This window comes from Lagenorhynchus albirostris, chromosome 4 (assembly GCF_949774975.1).
Source record: "Lagenorhynchus albirostris chromosome 4, mLagAlb1.1, whole genome shotgun sequence".
Lineage (NCBI taxonomy): Eukaryota > Metazoa > Chordata > Mammalia > Artiodactyla > Delphinidae > Lagenorhynchus > Lagenorhynchus albirostris.
In genome coordinates, this window is record NC_083098.1 from 112,420,857 (window position 1) to 112,443,707 (window position 22,851).

At 51.5% G+C, this 22,851-nt stretch overlaps 2 protein-coding genes across 3 annotated transcripts in view; one reads left to right on the plus strand and one right to left on the minus strand.

Moving 5' to 3' along the window:
- The window catches only part of EVC (EvC ciliary complex subunit 1), a 313,725-nt gene extending 310,417 nt beyond the window's left edge, over positions 1-3,308 (plus strand). Inside the window, exon 22 of the transcript XR_009540394.1 lies at positions 3,294-3,308. The gene's annotated coding sequence lies outside the window, so the exon portion shown is untranslated. The remainder of the gene's footprint in view (positions 1-3,293) is intronic.
- The window catches only part of JAKMIP1 (janus kinase and microtubule interacting protein 1), a 70,574-nt gene that overhangs the window by 24,097 nt on the left and 23,626 nt on the right, over positions 1-22,851 (minus strand). The window contains exons 7-13 of one of the 2 annotated variants that reach the window (XM_060148531.1): positions 22,632-22,691; positions 10,868-10,996; positions 9,553-9,681; positions 8,089-8,172; positions 4,974-5,036; positions 3,024-3,122; positions 346-447 (exon numbers count right to left, since the gene is read on the minus strand). In XM_060148531.1, the coding sequence (XP_060004514.1) occupies positions 346-447; positions 3,024-3,122; positions 4,974-5,036; positions 8,089-8,172; positions 9,553-9,681; positions 10,868-10,996; positions 22,632-22,691 (666 nt within the window). Of the gene's footprint in view, positions 1-345; positions 448-2,948; positions 3,123-4,973; positions 5,037-8,088; positions 8,173-9,552; positions 9,682-10,867; positions 10,997-22,631; positions 22,692-22,851 lie in introns of those variants that run through there. The other variant, XM_060148532.1, reaches the window with a different exon arrangement.

Genomic DNA, 22,851 nt, shown 5'->3' on the forward strand with positions numbered 1-22,851 from the left:
AACTGTCACACCCACTTCACGGTGTGGGTGTTGCCACTCAGCTCTCCTAGATGAAGAGACTGAGGGTCAGAGAGGTTACAGGCCAGAGCTGGGAAGTAGCCAAGCTGTTACCTTCAAGGCTGCATCCCAAGGCTCTGCTCTTTTAACATGAGTACAGGTAGAGTAACCTTTGGTGACCCACTGGAATAATGAACTCTGACTTTCAAAATATAGTGGAGGGACGGGGGTATCTTGTTAAAATCATTTCTACCCCTGGCACCGGCACACGATCCCCTTTCCAGCTGAGCCTAGCGTTTGAGCAGGCTGTGGCCGTAGTAGAGCGGGGGCACCCCCCAGGCACGCTACCTTAACTCCTTCCTGGTGACAGAACAGCTGGAGGGCGCTGCTGTTGTTCTCGGGGAAGGTGCTGATTTGGAGGTTAAATGCTGGCGACCTCCGCTCTCTCTCCTGGGGAAAAGATTTGGTTTAAAAACAGAACTTTATTGGATTATTTACCACTTGCCATTTTCCCACGTTACTCAGCAAAAACCAACGAATTCCAGTTGGCAAAGGTGTTACTAGAAAGCACGCATTCAGGCTACAATCTTGATGGAGACTGTGTCCTGTCTGCACCACAGTGGATCTCCTGTGGACACGGGGTTACTTCTTAATCTAATCAGCTGGGAAGAAGCGGTTAGCAGAGTGTCCTGAGTTAACCTGCTGATGGAAGCTCAGGAAGTCACACTATCATCATGAAACACTCGGGAAGAACAAGCGCGTGAAATTTCAACAGAAATCATCGTTATCTCATTTCATCCTCACACAACCCCATGAGGCAGCCATGACTGCCTCCGTTTTGTGGACAAAGAGAAGGAGGCTGGGGAGGCAGAGACCCCCGAGGTCCCACATGAGTGAGTGGCAGGGCCAGGACCCTGACCCTGGCTTCACATCTTCTTCAATATAATCTGCTGACTTTGTTCACAATTTGTTTTTGAACCGCACTAACACTGCAATGATCATTCTACCTCTGCCTTAGATTAATAGTCAAATCTCAACTACTCAGGAGGGAGAGCAAGCATTTTCCCAGAAGCAGTACATTAATCATGTGTAAAGTGACAAGTTTTTAAAAAGGACAGGAGAAGCCCAATTACTTACAGAAATAAAATACAGCAGCAGAATAGTACTCTGGTCTCAAATGTGTTTTCTACACAGAGCTGCCTTTAAACCCTGAGCAATGGACAGGTCAGCCAGCAGAGAAGATCTTTTCCAAATGATACCTTGAAATCAAACTGCTTTTATTTTCTCAAAATTATGGTAAGTAAGCTTGCCTTGGACCATGCCTGCAGAACCTAGCTACAGAACCAATGGACTTCTTTACCCATTCAACTAAGAAATGTAGCCAAGATGAGCACCAGATGGCAGGTCTTAAGCAGATGCTCTAAAGGAGAGAGGAAGGGTGGGGCCATTAATTCAATTAATTTCCACCAAGCCCCAATCTGCCTAAGCTGGTTTGAATCGGTTTAGATAGAAAACCTTATTAGACAAGAACACCACAATTCACAATGGTTCCGTGCTACAGATGCCTTTCCTACCTGTAATGCTTACTTAAATGGGGTCTCCACAGAAAAGGTGACAAAAGAAAGCTCACGTTTTATATGAACAAAAGGCAAAAGACTGGTTTCCAATGGCTCCAAAGGATGGTGGAGACACTCAAAGAAAGTTCTAGTAAAGCGACCGATGCTTATGGAATTCTCATGAGAAAGACACAAAGAGACGTGAAAGGTTTTCTAACAGTGGCAGTAGTATTAACCATGACCTTTCCTAACTTCTACTTCTGCTGCATGAATGAAGGAAGGACTCAGTTCAGGTTCAAGCAAGAGCTGAGTTGCACGGCAACACTTGGTTCTGAGATATTCAGGCCACGGTCCATGTCAGCACAACAAAGAACAAGATGGGAAGTTCCAGTGCAAGCAGAATTTTAACTGAGGCCGGGAGGAGAAAACAAAATCAGAGAAACACCAACATTGCCAAGGAGCTCGCTGTTACTGAGGGTTCTGGACATGCGAAGGCTTCAGCGGAGGGACAGCAGAGCCGTGTCACCACAGATGCTTAGAGAAAACCAGTCACAAACTCAGGTGATGTCTCACAGGTTGATGATTTTTAAATGGAAACAAACAAAAAAGGAGTATGAAGTGGTAGCAAGGCAATACAGTAACACACCCGAGGCAAAGTTCCAGTAGGAAGCAATAGTCCCATCAATACCCCTCACACTGGGTCCAACTCCGTGCATGTGGGAAGTCACTGAAGATTTGGGACAAGATTTCTACCTGTGAACAACATCCAATCTCCCTTCACGCTAAAGAGTCATTCTGAGTTGCCGTTTGAGTTACAAACAACAATTGTGTTAGTCCAATACTGCTTGCCATGTCTGTATTCACTGCATCAAGGAGTTGGAACGTTACAAGCTTTCTCAACCGCCTATGCAAATACTTTCTTTTACCCTGTTTACTTACCTTGTGTTTACCTTGGCAAATAGAAAATGGGCCAAACTAGCAGTAAACACATTATAGAGTCAGCTGCGGGCCAGGTCAGACCCCGCTCTCTCAAAAGGTGAGATTCATGCATGCAAGGTCACTTAAAAAGGTGTGTTATTAATTGCAACAGTGCTTCTGTCCGGGTTTGCAGAATGCATACCAGGTGACTATGCATGCAAGAAGGAAGTAGTTATGGAAATGAAACACAAATAAAAAAGGCAAAATATTGCAAAAACAAATTATTTTATTAAGTGCAAAAACAAGCCGTAGGCAATAAATATATTAGCTCTGGTACATGTCCAAAGACTTCGGTGAGCATTCTCTCCAGAACATATTAAGGCAGTGAAATTATTCTGAACATACAGATTTAAAAAAAAAAGAAAAGAAAGCAAGTGTCACACGTCCCCTTACACATGCTTGAAAACATCTGGGACTTTACATGAATTTCAGTTTGGGCTCAAAGAGAATGTCTGCTCCGTTTGAGAGTTTACAACAGATAGAGTCTCTTACTTCGAGCTCTAGCACTCTGAACTCTAACAGCTCATTCTGATCCTTCGCGTCTTGCATTTCGTTCTTCAGCTGGTTCTCTTCCATTTCCAGCCTGTAAATCTGGAGCAGAAATACCTGTGGGTTAACGGGTGGGAGAACCACTGTCTCTCACCAGGGGCCATGAGAATGTGTCCCTCGATCACAGACCCCCTCGGTGTTGGCCTGAGGACACAGGGGCTGTCACCAGGGGGCGGGTGGGAAGGGGAGGCTTTCAGCGAGTGGGTGAAGAAGGCCTTTTCTGCTCCGGGAGCTGGGGATGGCACAGACGGAGGCCGCGCCTGCTGCGCCCCTGCGGCCCCGAGCCTGGCCCAGCACGGGGGCCAGATGTTTGCTGAATACACGCATGGTGGGGAAACTGAGGCATGAAGCGATTAAGTCCCGTCCCCAAGGTCAGTCGTGGGGGAAGCAACAGTGATCCCCGAGCTTGTCTGAGTTCCTTCCGACCCGGCCCCCCAGTCAGCCCACCCAGAGTCCGGCAGGAAGGCACCCTGTACTCCCCAGAGTGTTCCTATGGGGAGCCCGAATGGTAGCAGATCTCCCCAAAGCACAGTCTGGGAGGGGGATGGCCTGGGTCCCAACCCCCCTGGGAGACCCTGGGCCAGCTACGTAGCTGTCGGTACCTTAGAGGCAAACAGCAGTCCCCCCCCACTAGGCTGTCTGCGGTGAGACTAAGACAATGCATGGAAACGAGGGCCCCGGTGGGTCACGGTCACCTTTACTCCCTCCTGTCTCTACTGGGGTGGTACCGCCCCACCCCCGGGAGACATTTGGAAACACTGTGAGAGCTTTCCGTGTCTCCCAATATAGCGAGCAGGACCAAGGATACAAAATCTCTCCCTACGCACGGGGCTGCCTCGCAGGACAATGACCAGTCCTGTCCCAATGCCCCAGATGCTGTGGAGAGACATGGGACAATGGATGGCCACACAGCGGGCCAGTGCAGAGCTGGGACAGGGCCGCGGCCCCCCACCCAAGGGGGCAAGGCTGGGCTCATACAGTTGGGGCATTCTAGGATGCTTAGAAGCTACGGCCTAACCCAGGTCCGATTCCACTAGTACGGGAGGTGCAGAACAAGCAAATCTATCGGGACAGAAAGTAGGTTGCCAGGGACTGCAGGGTGAGAGATGGGGAGAGACTACAAATGAGCACGAGGGATCTTTACGGGAGGCTGAAAAAGTTCTAAAAATTGCATGGTGGAGGGACTTCCCTGGCGGTCCAGTGGTTAAGACTCCACACTTCCACTACAGGGGGCACGGGTTTGATCCCTGGTTGGGGAACTAAGATCCTGCATGCCGTGCAGCACAGCCAAAAAATTTTTTAAAAGATAAAAATGGCATTGTGGGGATGGTTGCATGACTCAGTAAATTTACTTTAAAAAAAAAGCACTAATTGTTCACAAATAAGAAAAAAATAAAGCTAAAGTCTTGTCCCGAAGCTATAGATCTACTCGCCAAGCTGACTCCTTGAGAGAGCTCTGGCAAGTTCCTTGACCAGAAAGTTCCATGACCAGAGAGGGAAGGCCAGGCTCAGCTCTGCCAGCGCCACGGCCTCCGGTCCATGAATTGGACTATGACCGCCGAGGGCCTGCTTGCCAACCAGTGCCTCAGGCCCATGCACGGGGAGCAGGCGGGGGAGGAGGTCTGGAACCCAGGGCAATGGCAGAGGTGGCCTGGAAGCCCAGCATCAGAAGAATGGGCAGCCCCAGTCATGCCTGCAGCGTGCTCTAACCCAGTTCTGTGGACCCCGCCCCAGAGGACAGAACCAGGACCCGAGGCCGGGGGCCCCCGGGAGGGGCGCGGGTCCGACCCCTGCGGCCAGAGCAGGCCTCTGAAGCCCATGGGGCTCCGTGATCCCCTGCGGAGGCGTCAGGGTGACCCCCTGCGGAGGCGTCAGGGTGTCTGCGGCACATACCTTTTCCAGCAGGTCTTGGTTTGTCCTGATGAGCAGCTGCTTCTCTTCCACCCATTTGGAATCCTAAGGAAAAGTACTAAATATGTTCACACTCATTGAAGCAAACAGACAGCTAAATAACAAATAAAGGGGCAGTGGGAAAGGTCACTTTGTACGAAACTTTCTATGAAAACGTCAGAGAAAAGGACAGCAGTTAGAACGATCGCATCATCCCTCAAAACCTGAAAAAGAGAACCAGCAGGTCTGTGGCGCATCCCTCCTCCACCTCTCATGTTCCTTAAAGCACAGGGAGCGCATCTGTATCACTGACAGAAAAGCACCTGTACGGCGACTGAGCTGGCCCCAACAGACCCTCCCCTGGCTTGTTCTCTGCGGCCCGCAGGCCAGCGCCCAGGCCGCACCCCAAGGGTCTGCCCACACTCAACACACCTGGAGTCATTACAGTAACACATTTCTGCTCATCCTAGACCCTCTGCCCGTGACGCCCTAACCAAGTCTCTTTGCCTGGACAAGTCTTGTCCAGGAACGTTCCAGGAGCACGAGGCGCTAAGTCTGCCTTTACACCAGCATCCTGAGTGCCTAGCATGGTGCTTGGCACACAGCTGGTGCTCAATAAACGCCAGGGGATGGATGAAGGAGTACACGAGGGAACTTTCTTCCTCCCTTCCTTCTACCCAACATTATCACCCTGCGCCATCCCTGGGTTGACACACGTGTAGGTCCCACGAGGCTGAGTCCCTGTGAGGACAGAGCCAGTTCCATTCATCTTTTTTCCTGTGGGAGGTTGTTGGCAACGTCCCTTCCATCTCTGTGCCCCTTTGCAACGTGACTCTGCAGCTCCTTCCATGGAGAGATGCATCTCTTCCTGCAACCTCGAGGCTGGGCATGCCTGCAGCGTGCTTTGGTGACTGGGATATTAGTGAATGTGACACAGGCAGAGGCGTGGCATGTACTTGTGCTTTGGGGGCTGCCTTTTCTTCCTGCCCCCAGACCACCAGGTAAAGGAGCCAGGGTAGCTTCCTTAAGGATGAGAGACCGTAAGAATCTGGCCAACAGCTGGCACCAATGCAAAGACAGGACAGAGAGGCTACTGGGGCCATCTATCCCCAATTGATCTACCAACAATGAAGCCTCTAGAATGACCCCAGGTGAGACCAGCAGCAGAACCACCAGCTGAGCCCAACCCAAACTGCTGACCCATAAAACTGTAGCCAAATAAAATATTTGTTATTGTAAACAACTAAGTTTGGGGGTGATTTGTTAGGCGGCAATAGCTAACTGATACATTATCCCACACACCAAGCCCAGAGCCTGGCGCAGGGCAAGGGCTCTGGTAAGTGCTCACCAAATGAATGGCCATGTGCTCTGTCCCAAACTGGCCTCTTCATTTAGTAGGAACTGAGGGCAGAGCGGGCCCACAAACAGGGCCTAGCACCCTCAGGTAGGAGGTTAACTTATTCGTAGACTGTGGTCGGGTAAGTTACAATCTGTGAGCTCAGCCTGGAAGAGGGAAGCTGAGGTCAACGGCCGGTTAGGACAGGAGTCCGAAAACAGCTTCATCTCTCACCTGGACTCCGCCCAGCTGCTGCTGAGTCTCCCCTTCCCCTATGTGTTAAGTACTATTATTAGCCCCATTTTAAAGATGAGGAACCTGAGGCACAAGAGACCACGTAACTTGCCCAAGGCTGTGCAACAGGTCAGTGGTGGGGCTGGAATGTGGTGGGTTTGCTGCAGCGTGTGCCCTGCACTGCACTCCTGCCTCCGCAGAGGATTCTGGACCATGGTTACGTGACCAGCTCCCAAGGGCTGGCTGCTACCCTGTGCCCAGTCAGTCCTGCATAAATGCTGCCACAGTGAACTGCTCTGTGCAGGCTTGAGTTCCGGTTACTAGCCAGCTGCCTCCATTTGAATGTCAGTCACAACCTGAGCCCTCATCCCACTGACTGGACACCAGACTTAGTTCTAAGCCATCTGCTCCGTAGCTCTTCCTGAGCCCCCGTTAACCCTCCTGGAGCCTCTTACAACCCCTTCCCTTACACCCACCTCCCCACTCCCAGTGTCCCACCGTAGGGCCTCTAGTAGCCCATGCCAGACCTCCTCAGGTTACCTCCTGCCCTGGGGTTGGGGCAGTGGTGCCACCACACACTCCACCTGCCCACACACTCCCTGGCACCCTCACAAGAGGCAGGAAATGTGCCTGTTCAGGCTGAGGCACTGAACAGCCTCTCCTGGCCCCTGTCGAGGAGGATGTGCTAGGGATAGGCCAGTACAAGATGGCGCTGCCTCCAGTGCTGGATCCCTGAGTGACCACATGGAGCGGAGACCCTCTGCCTACAGGAGGACACGCAGCGCGTCAAGCAGGACAGAAACCTCGTGGTAAGCCACTGAGAAGTCCCGGTTATCTCTTTCCACAGAGAGTTCTGACGTGGAGAGCATGGCCCACCCGTACTGACCCCTGGGTTCATGCTGCTTTTAGATGCTATACTCTGAGAGGCTGGACCTCCACCCAGAGCCCCTCAGGGTCCCCCCACCCCAGGGGATGGGTCTGGGCCCAGGTTTTGCCTCTCGACTGTGTCCTGCTGTCAACATATGCAATGAATTCAAATTCAGAGAATTCATGCCTAACCAAATTCAGAGAAAGCGCAAACGGAGGTGACTTTAATCTGAGAAGCTCGGGGCCCAGATCTTTATGTGGCAGTCACCGCATGGAATCCCGAGGCCGCCTCTGCCTGCCATCACTCAGAGCTAGCTGCAGGTACCAGTTCTTTTCCACAACTGAATCCTCATAGGCAATGCCAGCTTTTCTTCCAGATTCAAGTCAGAAAAGATCTTGGTGACCACTTTCCTTTTGGAATTGTCTCCTATTCTTGTGCATTTGACAAACAAAGAAAAAGCCAAGTCAGGATCTCATAACGCGTCTGATTTTTAAAAACTCGGGAAAGAGGCACGTGAGCTGGGATATTCTCGCCTGGTCTCGGCTAGTGTTTTTTTCTCTTGTCTCTGCAGTGAACGATGCAGATCCACACAATAGTCCCCTTGGCACCAAGGCCCCAGGGACACCACCAAGGGAACAGAAATGTAAACAGCCACAGAACACATGACCGTTTCTGCTCACCTGTCCCTTCTCAACCAGTAACTTCTCCAGATCTTCGATTTTGGCCTGACACCTCAGCAGATCAGCTTGGAGCTGTTCCCGAGTCTGAAATGAAAAAGACCAGGAAGTGAGCATGTCACCCTGGACGGTGACAGGAGAGTGGAAAGGACCAGGCTGCAGGATCCAGTCCTAAGAAACGGGTCCTTTTTTAGGAGCACACGTGCAAACTGGCCTGCTTGGTTCCTCTGTCACCTACAGGTGTGACGTGTGTAAGAACTGCAAGGTCTTGAGAGGCTGTCAGTGCTACCGCCTCAGTTTAGAAATAAGTCTGCAGACTGGAGAAGGGGCCAGATTCTTCACTCACGTCAGGTCCCAGCCCAGCTGACCAAGTGCAGCGGCTGCATCACGAATGCCAGCAACTCTTTCATGATTGCTTAGCCCGTCTCGTGGGCCTTTGCCACCTAGAACAAGGGCTGAATTCCAAAATACCCCAAGGACCAGGCAGCTACTATAAAGAAGGAAGCCAACTGGGTGTGGGGTAATAGGGAGTGGTGGGGACTGTGGCAAACCAGAGGCACATGTCCCATCTCAGGGGGAGTGCCACCCAGTGGTTGCGGCCAAATGGGACTATGTGGAACGGGAAGCCCCGTTCTGCCAGGTGTTCTGAGCCCTCGAGAGAAGCCAGGAATTAGGATTTCTATGTGAAATCTCCTGACTTTTAAATGCTGCAAGTAGATGAAATTTTTAATGAAAACCACGATTCAGCCCAAACCACTTCCAGCAGTATACCTCCTCCAATCTATCGGTTACAGGTGGAACGCTATTGTAGCACTAGAAGCTTCCTTCCCCCAGCCTCACTCGCCACCTCCCATCTCACGGGGCTGTTGTGGGAATGAAACGGGGACGCGCTGGGGTGAAACGTTGGCCCCAGCGGGTGTGCTCCCTGGGAGTCCCCCTCGCCTTCAGAAGGAAGGGCCAGCAGACCCTGGTCTGTGTGACTCCTGAAGGTGGGGTGATGGCCAGTGAGCGGACATTACTACAAGGCAGAGCTCAGCCCAGCACGAGGGCTGGCGTGGCCCAGACCTGCGTGTCCAGCAGAGCGCCATGTGGGCTTGGACACCCCGACCGTCTCTGCCTGGGCTCCTTACGGACAGGCTTGAGGGCTCCTCAGCCAGGAGAGAGGGAAGTCTGTTTAACAGTGAGCCTGATTTCATCACTGAGTCTTAAATTCTGAAACCGTTCTTGCCAATGGACGGCGCACATGACACGTGTGCGATGGCAGCGTTTCTTCTGCGAGTTCCACTGTCACACTGAGGATAGGCAGATAGTCCCCGTCCGGTTTGCTAAAGACTGGAATGTTGTCGCGGCGGAAGCTGTCAGGCGTCCCCATCCTCGCTCAGCACCCCTATGGAATCCCGATGCCAGAAAGGGCACGAGCCACCCGGCCTCTGCCCAGACGCTCGCCGCCCCGCCCGCCGCACCTACCCGGGCCTCTCGCTCGGCGTCCAGCGTCCCCCCCACCTGCTCCTGAAGGAGGGCGTAGGCTCGCTGCAGGGCCTGGTACTCCCTGGTCAGCTGGCAGAACCTCAGGTCAGCCTCTTCTCGGGTTGTAGTCTTAACGTCATGGAAAAGAAAAGCACAAGGAAGTGCGTGACTTGACGTGAACTGCGATGCCAGGGTCAAGTCAGGCAAAGCGCATGTCCAGATCTCACGACTGCTGCCAACAGTTACATAATGACCCGGTCACTGCCAGGACCTAACTGGAACTCTGGAGTGAAGGGCTCGGGGACAAGATGCCTTCTCTGCCATCAGCGCCCTTCCCAGGAGCTCCCTGAACCCCGGGAATCACTCAGTCACGTGCAGGCGAGCAAGGGTGAGCCCGCCCCGACTGCACGACTGCACGGTGAGCATCTCCGTTGTAAAGGGCGCCCCTCCCACCCAGCACGAGGAGCCCTCCTCATTCTGGGAGCTTCTCCTAAGGAAACAACCACTCAAAGAGCATCGCCGCGGTTGTGAGAACCTGGAATCCGTGTAACACCTCTCATCGGGGCCTGTTAGGTTGGACGCACGTGCAGATCCATGAGGATCTGCTCGTGACAGAGGGTGATGTGCAACACAGTGTTTGGTGTCGAAAGATGCCTGTTACACATTCTTGGTGAAAAGGGCAAATCAAAAAGCATGTGTCTGACGTGATCATGTTTCATGGGGTCTCCTGAGTGAACCCCACCAGGTGGGGGAGGTGGGGGGTGAAGCTGCTCTTCCCTCCCTGTGGCTCCGGCTCACCAGAGCCACGGTCACGGACGCGGGCGCGCACAGGCACAGGCGGGGAGTCAGGAAGCGCGAGGGCGCTGAGCCACGCTGAGAGGCTCCAGGCGGCTTTCACTCTGCTCTCTACCCTTCTCAGTGCTGCTTGGATCCTCTCCTACAATGATATGCCGTCTTCATATACGTGGGTGGTGTGTGCGTCTGTGTGCGTGTGCACGCGTGTGCGTGCGTGAGCACAGGGGGACGAGCAACAGCCCGCCACTCAGCAGTTTCAATGACAAAGGGTAAGCAACAACGCAGTGGCCACGGATCTCCTGTGTGAAAGCCGTGCTGCGGAAGGAAGGGGCCCCCACGTGCTGCCAGCGCCCCCATCACCATTCTCGGAACCTGTGAAAGTGGGGACCACCTTTCCTGGACGCTGGACTGTGATCACACAGGTCCTGCAGGGTTCGTGCCTCACAGTGAGGGGGCAATGCCTGCAGCGGCCAGAGGCGGGAGGCGCCGTACAAGCATCCCCAGGGTGAGGTCCGCTTACGTCGTCCAAGTCCTCCTCGGGCGTGGCCGGAGCCCTGTCCGTCCTGTCTGTGTTGCAGGACGTCTCTGACAATGTTTCCGAGTCCACAGACTCCTCGTCAAATCCAAAAAATGTCTCCACAACATGCTTCTGTAAAAGGCAATTTGCATGACATGAGGAGGGGACTCAGAATCACCTGGATCCTCCATCCCGTCTTCCCCGGGGCAGAGGGGGCTACGATGGGCATCTGGGCCAACGGGGCATCCCAGGAGGTGGGTCGTAGGGTCTGTCTGGGATTGGCTGGGGGAGAAAGGGGGCGCCAAAGGTGGTCAGAGGGTGGAGGGTTGCCGCAGAGCGTGCTGGCCCAACCCTGGCTCCAGGCGCATGACCTGATGACCTTTTGCAAGTCAGCCCCTTGGCCCTTCTGAGCGCCAGCTACTTTCTCCATCGGACAGACATGGGACCCCCCACCTCACCTGTGGGCACAAAGTGAGGTCACCAAGCACCACGCCCAGGGCAGTACGAGTGAGCAGCATCCTTGCTGTACTGAGGAGGGGAGGGGAGGGGAGCCACGCGAGACGTGGTGTTCTATAGACCAGGCACAGGGGAAGGTGGTGAGGCAGACTGTCCACGGGTGGACCCTGGGACTACAGCTGGACAAGTGTGGGCCCCAGGTCCTCACCAGACGTTCCCCGTGAGGCAATTTTAGTTTAACCGTCTGTCATGGAAAACTTGGAACACTTACAAAATGAGAAGGAAGAGCGTAACAGACCCACATACAGCCAATATTCAGATTCAGAGGCAATTTTAAATGCTCTGTGTGCCGGCCTCCCGGTTACCCTGCCCAGCACTTCTCCCACCCCAAATATCACAGGAGATGGGGCTTCATTCACTCATTCATTCATTCATTCAGCAAACACCTGACTGAGCGCCTTCTATGGGTCAGACACTAGGTTGGGCCTGGGGGCTACAACTAGACCAAAACCAGGCCTGGTCGCTACCACAAAGAGCTTCTGTCCCCTGGGGCTGCAGATGTCAACTCACAATCACCAGATCAACATCCCTTGTCCAGAAACACTGGCGCTTTTCTTCCCCAAAATAGCCTCAAAGAAGGATTTTCATTTGTTTTTACAATCAATGAATACTCTTGACCATGAAGAAAGAACTATAACTAAATCCAGAGCCAAGCCCAGGCTCCTACCCGTTCATCTGAACCGGCTCCTCCCAGATCCCCCTCCCCGCCCGCCCCCCCCCCCCCGCAACACACAGAGGGAGGGGTCAGGGCGCTCCCCACATGCGCAGGGCGCCTCCCACTCTGTTGGGGCTAATGCTTGTGTACAATCTCATGTGCCCAGATGTAAGAAAAATGTGGTTGGTACCACAATCAATAACGTGATTAGGAAATAATTCAGAATCGGGAAGGGAGAAGAAGGGGCTCCTTTGTCATCTCGTGCGGTTAGTGTCTCTCAAGAGGCTGTGCTGGAGGCACCTGGCCACCGCTGCCACCCACAATGGCTTTGCATTTGGCGTTCGTGTTTCTGCAAACTGCTTTCACCCTGCGCTCCTTTTTGTTTATTTAATACAGGAGGGGCAGGTACTGCCCCGTGAACTCCCAAATAATCTCCTCAACAGCTCCATGGCTGGCCAGTGGGCACCCCCAAACCAATTGTTCCCACAGTCTAACGTGCTTGTCACCGGCAGCTCCATACTTTTAGTTCCTCAGGCCAAAAACCTAGGTTCCCCGCCCCGCCCCGCCCCCCATGTTCCACGCCTCTGGGAGAAATCCTGTTGGCTCCATCTTCAGCCCGGAATCCAATCCTCCAGGAACCAGCGCCTCCCTCCTGGCTCAAGCCACCATCGTCTCTCACTGAAATTTAAAAAACTGCCTCCTACTGTCCTTCCGGCTCCTGCCCTTGTCCCAAACCCTGGTGGTCAGATGAACTATTTTGAAACAAGAGTCAGGTCGCGTTGGTCCTTTGCTCAAAGCCCACCGGCTCTGCACCATACCTCAGTAAAAGTCAATCCACACTGCAGTCCACAGGCCCTGCAGGACCTGCCTCCTACTCTGCTCTGGCCTCATGCCCTTCACCACTGGGCTCCAGCCACACTGCCAAGCACACCCCTGCACCTTCCACATGCCTGCCACAGGGCCTTTGCACTGCCTAGATGCTTTTCACCAGAATGCACAAGGCTCTCTCCCTCCCTTCCCTCAAGTCTTTGCACAAATGTAACATTAAAAAAGACCTCCCTGACCACCACATCAAAGTCCTGACTAATCTATCCCCACCTCAACCTCTGTTCTCCTTCCTTTATTTTTCTCCATAGTGCTCATCGCTACCTAACATAAGACATATTTTGCTTATGTGTCTATTAGCTGTCTTTCTCCTCTAGAATATAGGCCCTATGAGGACAGGGATTTTGCTCCATGAGAGCAAGGATTTGGGCTCTTCTCTTCCCCACTGTAGCCCAGGACCTGACACACTCAAGAAATATCGGTTGTTCAATGAGTATTTGCAATGAACTCAATGCCAAACAAACCTGTTTACCCACAAATAGTGTCTGGTTTGCACGTGACCTCCCTTCCCTCATTCATACAGCCAGCATCAGCTGGGCCTCCACCTGACTGTGCACCCCAGGTGAGTCCACCAGGTAGAAATGTGAGACCCTATTAGGCTCCTTTCTGAGTGGAGGTTGGAGGAGACAATCCTACACTCAAATCCCCCCTGCCCCTGGGTTGAGAAACCCCACCTGAGTTCAAGTGTCAACGATGTTCCAGATGTTCCATCTCCAGGGAGCTGTGGTTATGACATCTGATGGCGGAAGCATTTACAGCGCTCAGCTCCTCTGCGCACACGCAGTTCACCCGAGCCTCAGGCTCCTTATTTTTCTGGGCAGCCACTCAGCTGACCTCATTTCTTGTAAACACTGCTAATTGCTAGGCCTCTGGGGACAGGCCTGTTGTGCTGAGTGGCAGCGAGCCGTGATGCGGGGAGGGCCCTGCCTGGCACACCGATGGAGCCCCAGGAAACAGCAAGCCTCACTGTCTCCGCACGACCAGGACGCAATGCTGAGTGGTGGTCACTCACTGCAGGTGTCGTGGGCCATGCTGGGAGGTGATGACTCTGTGTTCCATTACCTAGGACAACCCGCTTTTTGAAAACTTGCCGGACTGCGAGTTAAGTACTCAATTACTGAGCCCTAGTACAGTGTATTAACTACAGACGCCGCAGCCGCGCATTTAAAGCAGACCTGCCCAGACTCAAGTGGAGCCCCCTGAAGTATCATGTGGCCCCAGAGACCAAGAACCCTAGGAAGCGTGCTGCAGTGAGGGAAGGAGGAAGCGGCTCTGAGAGTGGGGATCAAACACAAAAGGATCAAATTATACCCCCATAATCAGAAAGGAGACGAATCCGCAAATACACAGCACAGACAATTTCCAGGGCAGCAGTGAGCTGACTATGACCTGCCCCCCACCTTGTATAACTTATGGGTGAGGTTAGTTTGTTTCCTCTGAGGGTTAGTTTTTTTAAGTGACTGTATTATATGGGAAGCCAGAATGTACTATGTATATTTATGCCTTTATTAATAAAACAACAAGATAGAAAAAGACATTTTAATGTTTCAAGTGAAAATCTGGTGGCTGTCTTCTTGGAGGCTAAGCAACACTGCCTTCCACTGCATTTTCATATACACAAAATACCACACCAGCCTCCAAGGAATGAGAGGAAAATCACCTGCAAATACTGTTTCCTCAAATGCTCGGCTCATAATGGGCTTTTAAAAAGTCAAGCATGAAAGAAACCATCGATTTTTTGGAGCCTCCATTGTTCAAAAATTCTCTGGGAATTTCTTATGAAAAGACACTTCAGGAGCATAAAATTTCCATCTTTGCCCATTCCAAGTGCATTTTCTGTATAAAAGGGGCGCACTCCTCCAGACTTCTATTTTCTTTACTACCAAAGTCTTGCCTTGCTGACACCTTTTTACTAACTAATCCAAATGCTTGAAATGCAGTTTGGGCAAAAAATGACAGAAAAATAAACATTTCTTCTCCATTTACGTGCTGAATAGACGCTCATTCTTAGCAGATCACATGGGATGGAGAGGAAAAGGCGAGGCACCCCCCAAATAAACAACCCTTCAACTGACTCCAGCCTCTCTCAGCCTCCTCTCTCCTCATCTGTGTCATTCCCAACAATCGCGGTCACAGGAAGGAGCTCCCCGATCATAGCCACTTACTTTCACATGGCCACAACCTATCCCCCAAAGCTGGCCACTCACCGTCATGCTTATAGGTCATCTCCTGGCAGCCAGAAAAGTAGAGGCACACCAGGGCGCAGAGACAGAGGAAAAAGGAGAAGTACAGCACAAAGAGGATATACTCCATGGTGGGGAGGGGCTGCAGGACCCACTAGCCGTGTGTGTCAAGGGAGCCGAAAGCCATATCATTGCCATCAATTTCTAGGTCTCTCTCAAGTCCTAGGAGGAAGCACCGATTCTTCCCCAGAGCATTCTCCTTCCCTCGACCACACAAGCCCACCGTCTTCCTTCTCTGCTGCAGAGCTCTGAGAATGAAGATACTCTGGAAGATGCACCTTTATTAAAAGGGATGCCAGCTCTGGGGCAGATCCGTGGGCTGAGAGGAGCCGGTTTCCAGGGGCCGGGCCTGGGCGTGTCAGTCACAGAGGACGGCCTCCAGTCTGGCTTATTCTCTGGGGGCTTTCCTCGCAGACCCCAGGTTCCCTGAGCTGCCCTGCTGTCGGGGCCATTCCATGGGCCCGGGTCCCTGGATGATCACAAGGGCCCCCGGGAACAGCGCTAGCAACCATGAAGCTGAGAGAGGCTTCTTCACGACCAGAGCCCAAAACGGGGAGGCTTGGGGAATTTCTCTATTGATCCCCGTCCACCCTGTACACGCCCCGGACTAGTTAAACTCATGGGTTCTCAGCAATTCTTCTGTAAGTATTTGCTTTTATCATTTATACGAACCGAAAGAAACCATCATCCAACAGAAAAACTGCAACTAGAGAGGTCTTCAGTTTCCCGCCCGTGTGGCACCTACGAGGGCCTTGTGTTTCTTGCAGAAGCTTCTCTAAGCATAAGATCAAAAGAAAAAAACCCTCCTAATGGAGGGTTTAAAAAAGGGCATATCTTACCATTAAAAAGTAAAACTTCTGTAATTTGAAAGGTAGTAAAGCAACATTAAAAGGTAGTAAAGCAACATTAATTCACAAAAGAAAAAATATACATAGCCAAGTTCATATATATTTTAACTTCAATAATGTTTGATACTCTGCTCCTTTCAAAGTAGCCATGATATGAGCTACGTAACCATGTCATACTATGCAACTTAGTGCTAAGTCTTTAAGTCATCCTTCCAAATGAGCTGCCACCCAGGCAGAGTTGGGACTGGTTCAGGCATGGGCCTGTGACCAGGCTGAGCTAAGGAGCACCAGCTCTGGGACTTTTGCTGGAACCACTAAGGAGAGACACCCTCTGACCACAAAGGTTGCTAGACAGGTATAATGCCAGCCTGAAGCTGCTAAAGCTGTTTGGGCCACCACATGGGCGAGCCTGCTTGAGAAAGAGGCCAGCCCAGAGGAAAGTACATTTGAAAGATGGAGATAGACAGGTATCTGGCAATATCGTGTGAACATCTGGATCCAGCCATGCCTGAAACCAGTCTAAACTTCTCAGTTATACAAATTTTTTTCTTTGTTTAAATGACTTTGAGTTTTTGACGCTAGCAACAGAAATAATCTTGGCTAATGGGGAAGAGGGAGATAATCCTAGAAATCAAGTCATCCGCAAACTGTTGAGTTTTGCGATAAGCCTAAAGGCTGATTTCTCTCTGAGCTGCTCTACACCTGAACCCTCAAGAAAAATGAAAGACAACCTTTGCCTTGCAAGCAGATTCCTGGCTCTGTGGACACCATGACACATGTCCATGACACATGTCCAACCTCCTGGACCTACTTAGACCCACCTTTGCTGGAAGCTCCTCAAGAGCGGAGGCACCCCTCTGCACCCATCACCTGACGCTGTGCTGTGCCCAAGGCAGATGCTCCACGGATGATGGAGCAATGGCGAGAGAGATGGGGGGAGGGGAAGGGCTGAGAGCTGTACCACCTTGGCCTTCACCACCTAGCCCACTGAGGACACGAGCTACCATAGGCCTTGGGCAGGAGGCAAGCGCCCAGAAGAAATGGGGAACCAGTGGAGGGTTTCTAAGAAGAAGGTGGCAGGGTCAGACGTGTGCCATGAAAAGATCGTTCTGAACAGCTCTCGGGGGAGGAAGATGCTGGAAGCAGGGGAGCAGCCAGGGAGCTGTGGCAATAACCCCAGGACAGCAGATGAGGGCCCAAAGGAAGATGGTGGAGACAGATGAGGAAGCAGAGGCCTAGAGAGGAGGGTCTGGAATCAGGGAGCTTTGCCTCAAGCCCCTCAGCACTGGGTCTGGGATCCCCTCCTAACACCAGGCAGGAGGCCAGGAGCTGCAGACCCGCCTTTCAGCTGGCTCCTCTCCGAAGACTGAGGCTCACCCCCATGCTCACTCCCCGTGTTGGGGTTTCCTGCCCTGCTAGAATACATTGCCTAGAACCACCATCACCTCCTATCTATTCCAAAGTCTTCGGGTATGGCCTGGATGTCCCCATGGGCGTTGCTATGCGGGATGAGGTGCCCTGGGCAGGCTCTGCAGCCAGGTCAGGCCCGCAGCTCTGCTTTTTCTCCTCCCTCCATTGCCCAGCAACCTGCAATGCTGCCCCAGGTCGGGTGACAGGGGTGCTGCCCAGCCTGGAAGGGACAAGCCTTTGTCCCGTCCAGGGAAGGAAACACCCAGCGAAAGCCCTCGGCTGCACGTTGCCACGCGGGGAGCCTCACAGACCAGCAGGACTGAAAGGAAGTACAGCTCACTTAGTCCATGTGATCGAGCCCCACTGTGTGGGCCGGGTGCTGTGCTGGGAGCTGCTCATAACTGGACGAACGAGGCAGGATCCAGCCCTCTCCACACTCAAAGGCTGATGACAGAGCCATGGGGAAGGGTTGTACAGGAACAAAGTCAAGTGGAAACAACCAGAAAGGGGAAAAAAGATTCCTTTGGCTACTTAAAAATGGGAAATGTATTCACGTGATGGAAAGTGCCTGGCATCCAGCTAGGCTAAAGTGCGGCACCCTGGCTTCTGTCCCAGAGCAGCTGCTGGGACCCTGGCCCTTCCCTCCACAAGGCCGCAGGCTTGGTCTTGGAGGCACAAGGTCAAGTTTGGATAGGCCCTAGGTGTCCTATCAGAATGGTTGCAGGAGCCGCTGACCAGAAGTGACGTATCAGAAGCTCCCCAGGTGTGAACTGTGTCCTGGTGACAGCAGACCCCTGTCCATTTGGGAGAAGGGACCACAGAACAGATGCTTGAACCCAAGGAAGGGCCTATTCTCAGGTGGTGCTTTGATGTTTCCCAACCTCCCCTCAAAGGATGGCTGCTGTCTACAGGGCATCGAGATGTCGCCTCACTGCTACCTGAGACTGTCTCTATCTAAAAGATGGTGACGTGAATTAGAGTGGGGGGGAGGGGAGGGGCAGGGCCTGGGAACCTGCATCTAAAAGGCCCTCCAAAAGAAAGCTACTGATTTAAGATGAAGGGAGAAAGAGAAATTATAATTTACTGATCCCTGACGACACAACAGGCATGGAGCCAGAAGCTACCTTTAATCTCATGGGTGTGATGTTCATTGTAAGAACCAGGAAACCGAGGTTCCCAGAGTTCAAGGCCACACAGCTAGGAGCCGGTGTGACCCCCACGCTGTTCCAGGCTACGGTTTCTGAGCCTCATCCAAGATCCCAGCCCCCCTTTCAAGGTGCGTGAGCAAACTGTACTAATTTTAGCCATTCTTCACGCACCCAGCTCTCTCCTAAGACACAGCTCTCTGCTGCCAGGCCGCACGAGCTGACCCCCTACCACCCCCCACTCCATGGCGGGGCTCTGATTCCAGTTAGGCCCTGATCAGACCTTCTGCAGAGCAAGTCCCCCTCCCTGGCTAGGGCCCGAGGAACCGCTCAGGGTCATTCTCCTGCAACCTCCACCCGGGGCTGAACTAGCAGGGTCCCCGGGCAGGGACAGCCAACACCAGTCTTGTCCCCAGAAGACCCATGAGACAGGTCAGCAGCCCTCGGGGACAGGATGGCCCCCTGGAAGATGAGGGCTGGCATCACTGCTCTGCCCTCAGCACTTCTGCAGCAACTGGGCTGTGGGTGTGGAATTAGAGGAGCCCCTTCGGGGGAACTGCAGAGTCCAGGGAGGCTTGCAACAGCCAGAGAGCAGGGATGGCTGTCAGACTTCCAGAAAATTCTGGAAACTTCAATGCGCTCACCATGACACTGTGTCATGCAAGGACCCGGACAAAGCGGTAAAGTGCGTGGATGCATAAGGGACAGAGTGCGATGGAGGCATTTAAGGAGAGAAAAGAAAGTACTGAATCCCTGCGGCCTGTGGAGAGGAGGAAGGGAAGTTGCCCAGCTTGAGAGGCAGCCCTGCAGAATTAAAAACCTAACCGGGTCCCCGATGGACCCAGATAACATCCCATCCAGCCCCGACAAGCTGGGATTGAGCAGTGGCATAAGGGAAACAGCTGTACACTGAACCTCGAGAAAAAGAAAGATGCTGGTGGGTCATAGTAAGTGGGAAAGACCCTGAATCAGGTCAGGAAATTTCCCACAGAAGTTCCCAAACTCCACCTTCCAGTGGCATAAAACTATTGCAATTACAGTGACCAAACATCCCCATCCTGAGAAGACCCAGTGTCAGGCAAATGTATCATTCCAGTAAAAGCAATTTGTTTATTGAGTCAACAGCTATTTAGGGCCACCCACTCTGTGCCAGGCAGTGACCAGGACATGGTGAGCAGGACACAGGTGCTGCCCTCCTTGCCGGCTGTACATGCAAGCCTAGCAAATCCCAAGCCCATTCTAGGCCTCTGTAAAGTTCCCTCCCATAGACACATTCAGAAACAGGAAGAGGGGAAACATAATCCTCTCTTATTCCAGGCATTCTGATAAGGTTTGAAAAATATAGTTACGGCTCCAAAGTGGGTTTCCTGAAAACCTTTCTGGGATATATGAGCCCGCAGCACATCCAGTTCGTGCAACAAACTGAACACCTTTAGATTGTTGCTTTTTAAACATATGTCCTGTGGTGAAAATGGCATTGGTGTACATTACTGGCAACTGTGCAAAATGACGCAACCCTTCTATAAAGCAGGGGTTGGGGGCTGGGGGCGAATGTTCTTGACTGAAGCCTTCACACCCTCTGACCCACGTTTTGACTTCCGGGAATCTACCCACGGGAACGATCCAGACTATGGACACAGTTTTCTGGACAAAAAGAGTTCGCTGTGGCGACATTTACAGAAGAAGGAAGTCCAGGAAGACGGAAAGGGTGGTCACCCAATGAGATGTTCAGCACTCAGGGAATCCAGCAGCACTGGCCCGTGAAGAGTGGTCTGCTCAGCATAGACACATTTATTGCAGCATTATTCACAACCGTGAGGAGCTGGAAGCAAACATGCCTGGCAGACACAGGACAGTAAACAGATCTATAGCCCATCCACTCCATGGATTATGTAGCCATGAACATTCACATTTATGATGACAGCATCATAACATGGATAAATGCTTTATAGCATAGTAGTAAGTAAACACCCAGGGTGCAAAAGTGTATTCTACAATTACAGTTACATTATTTATTTATTTTTTTTGTGGTATATGGGCCTCTCACTGTTGTGGCCTCTCCCATTGCGGAGCACAGGCTCCGGACACGCAGGCTCAACGGCCATGGCTCACGGGCCCAGCCGCTCCGCGGCACGTGGGATCCTCCCGGACCAGGGCACTAACCCGTGTCCCCTGCATCGGCAGGCGGACTCTCAACCACTGCGCCACCAGGGAAGCCCTACAGTTACATTCTTTAAAAAAATGGAAGCAGAATGAGGATGGGGGGAGCGGAGATTGTGTTAAAATGCCAACATTGATTGCACTGGGGAGGTACCGCTGTGATGGACCCCTTGTCTCCCAGATAGTCTACAATGTGGTTATACTACTTCCATAATAAAGTATATAAATTTAAAAATAACCAAGTTCTGCTGAACCACTTCCCTTTCCTGAGTTTCTAATGTCAGTGCATAGAGATTTGTATCTCATTCAACTTCACTTGGTGGCACGAGCTTGGGCCTTGGAGCCCAAGACTTGAGGCTGAAGGTCAGCCTTGTCAATTACTTTACCTCTTTGACTCATTTCTAAATTTTATATCTATATACTTCCTGTAACTTTAAAATGAAAAAAAATAACACCAGTCTCACAGGGTTGCTATGAAGATTAAATGAGATGGTATAAATAACCACTTATGCATGTGTCCAAATTCGGTCCACAGATATATTTTATTTGGCCCACAGAGTATACTATAAACAATTTGCACCAATATTTACAACCCTTAGATTTTACATAAAGGTGTTACGGGTTGAACTGAGTCCCCCAAAAAAGATATGTTAAAGTCCTAACCCCCCAGTACTTCAGAATGTGACTTCAATTGGAAATAAGGTCATTGCAATAATATGAGGGCACACTGTAGTGGCGTGGACCCCTATGTGACTGGTGTCCCTATAAGAAGATAGCCACGTGATACAGAGACATACAGGGAAAATGGCACGTGACAACAAAAGTAGAGATTGTGGTTATGCAGCTTTTAGACAAGGAAAGCCAAAGATTGCCAGTAAATCACCAGAAGCTAAGATGAGGCAAGGAAGGATTCCCCTACAGGTTTCAGAGGGAGCACGGCACTACTAACATCTTGATTTTAGACTTTTAGACTCCAAAACCTTGAGATAACACATTTCTGTTGTTCTAAGCTACCCAGTTTGTGGTACTTTGTTACAAAAGCCCTAGGAAACTAATGCATAAGGAGTCCCACTTCTCTTGAATGACTGGAATATCTGATACCACCTGGCTCACTTTCTTATAGCAGCTGATAGTCTGGGCCCAGTTTTCCACAGTCCCCACCACTCCCTATTGTCACCCTGACACGAAAGCCATATATCTGTGATCATTCAGTAAGACATCTGCACTGCTGTTTTCTTTATAGGAGAGAAATATTTCTCTACAACCATATCTCTACCCAAAGATAAACCATGAGGGGCATCTGGTTCAATAAAAAGGAGAACAGGCCCACAGCTTCATGGAAGTGAAAAATGTTTACGGGTATTAATGCAAACTAAGTCCTTTTTAAATACCAATTTGTTCTTTTACTTTCCAGCTTGGTCCCTGTGGGCATCCGAGTTTTCCAAACCCAGCTCTGCTCTCTTCACTGGACGTTTGGACACCATCTCTATAAAATGGGCAAAACCACATTCTCCAAAAAGAACGCATCCTGTATCATTCCAAAAAAGCCCGAAGCTCCTGATTTTTCAAAACAGGATATAGATGTTATAAACCAAGACTAAGTGTCTTTTAAATCCTTCAAAAGGTCTAAGTATTTAAGTTTTTAATTTGGGGTGTGCATCCCCTGAGACCTAAATACAGAATTCATCTGTAAATTTTCCATGAATAAATTACAGTAAGCAGCCCCACGTTGCTTTCAGAGGTAGTTATAACAGGTTTTTCACCATCGAATATGCAGAGATGTGAGTGTGTCTGCCTTTAGGGCTCCTCTATGGATTGCTCACTTCTCCCCCTATGCCTGGACCATCCGCCCTGCAGACGCTGGCATGGAGCCAAAGCAGGGCAGCTGCGCCCTCGCACGCTCACCTTGGGTGGCTTCAGGCCCTTCCCACGATGTCTTCTGGAGCGCAAGAGCCGTTCTCTCTCCTAGAAGGAAACACAACTGTTGGGATTTTCAGCCAGCCTCACATCACATCCACCAACCCAGCTGACTTCAGAGGGCATAACTTACAATGCTGCTGTGCCTACCTGTCTGCACCAGGCCTGGGTCAGTCCAGGTTCTGAGCACCCAAGGCATGGCTGCTTC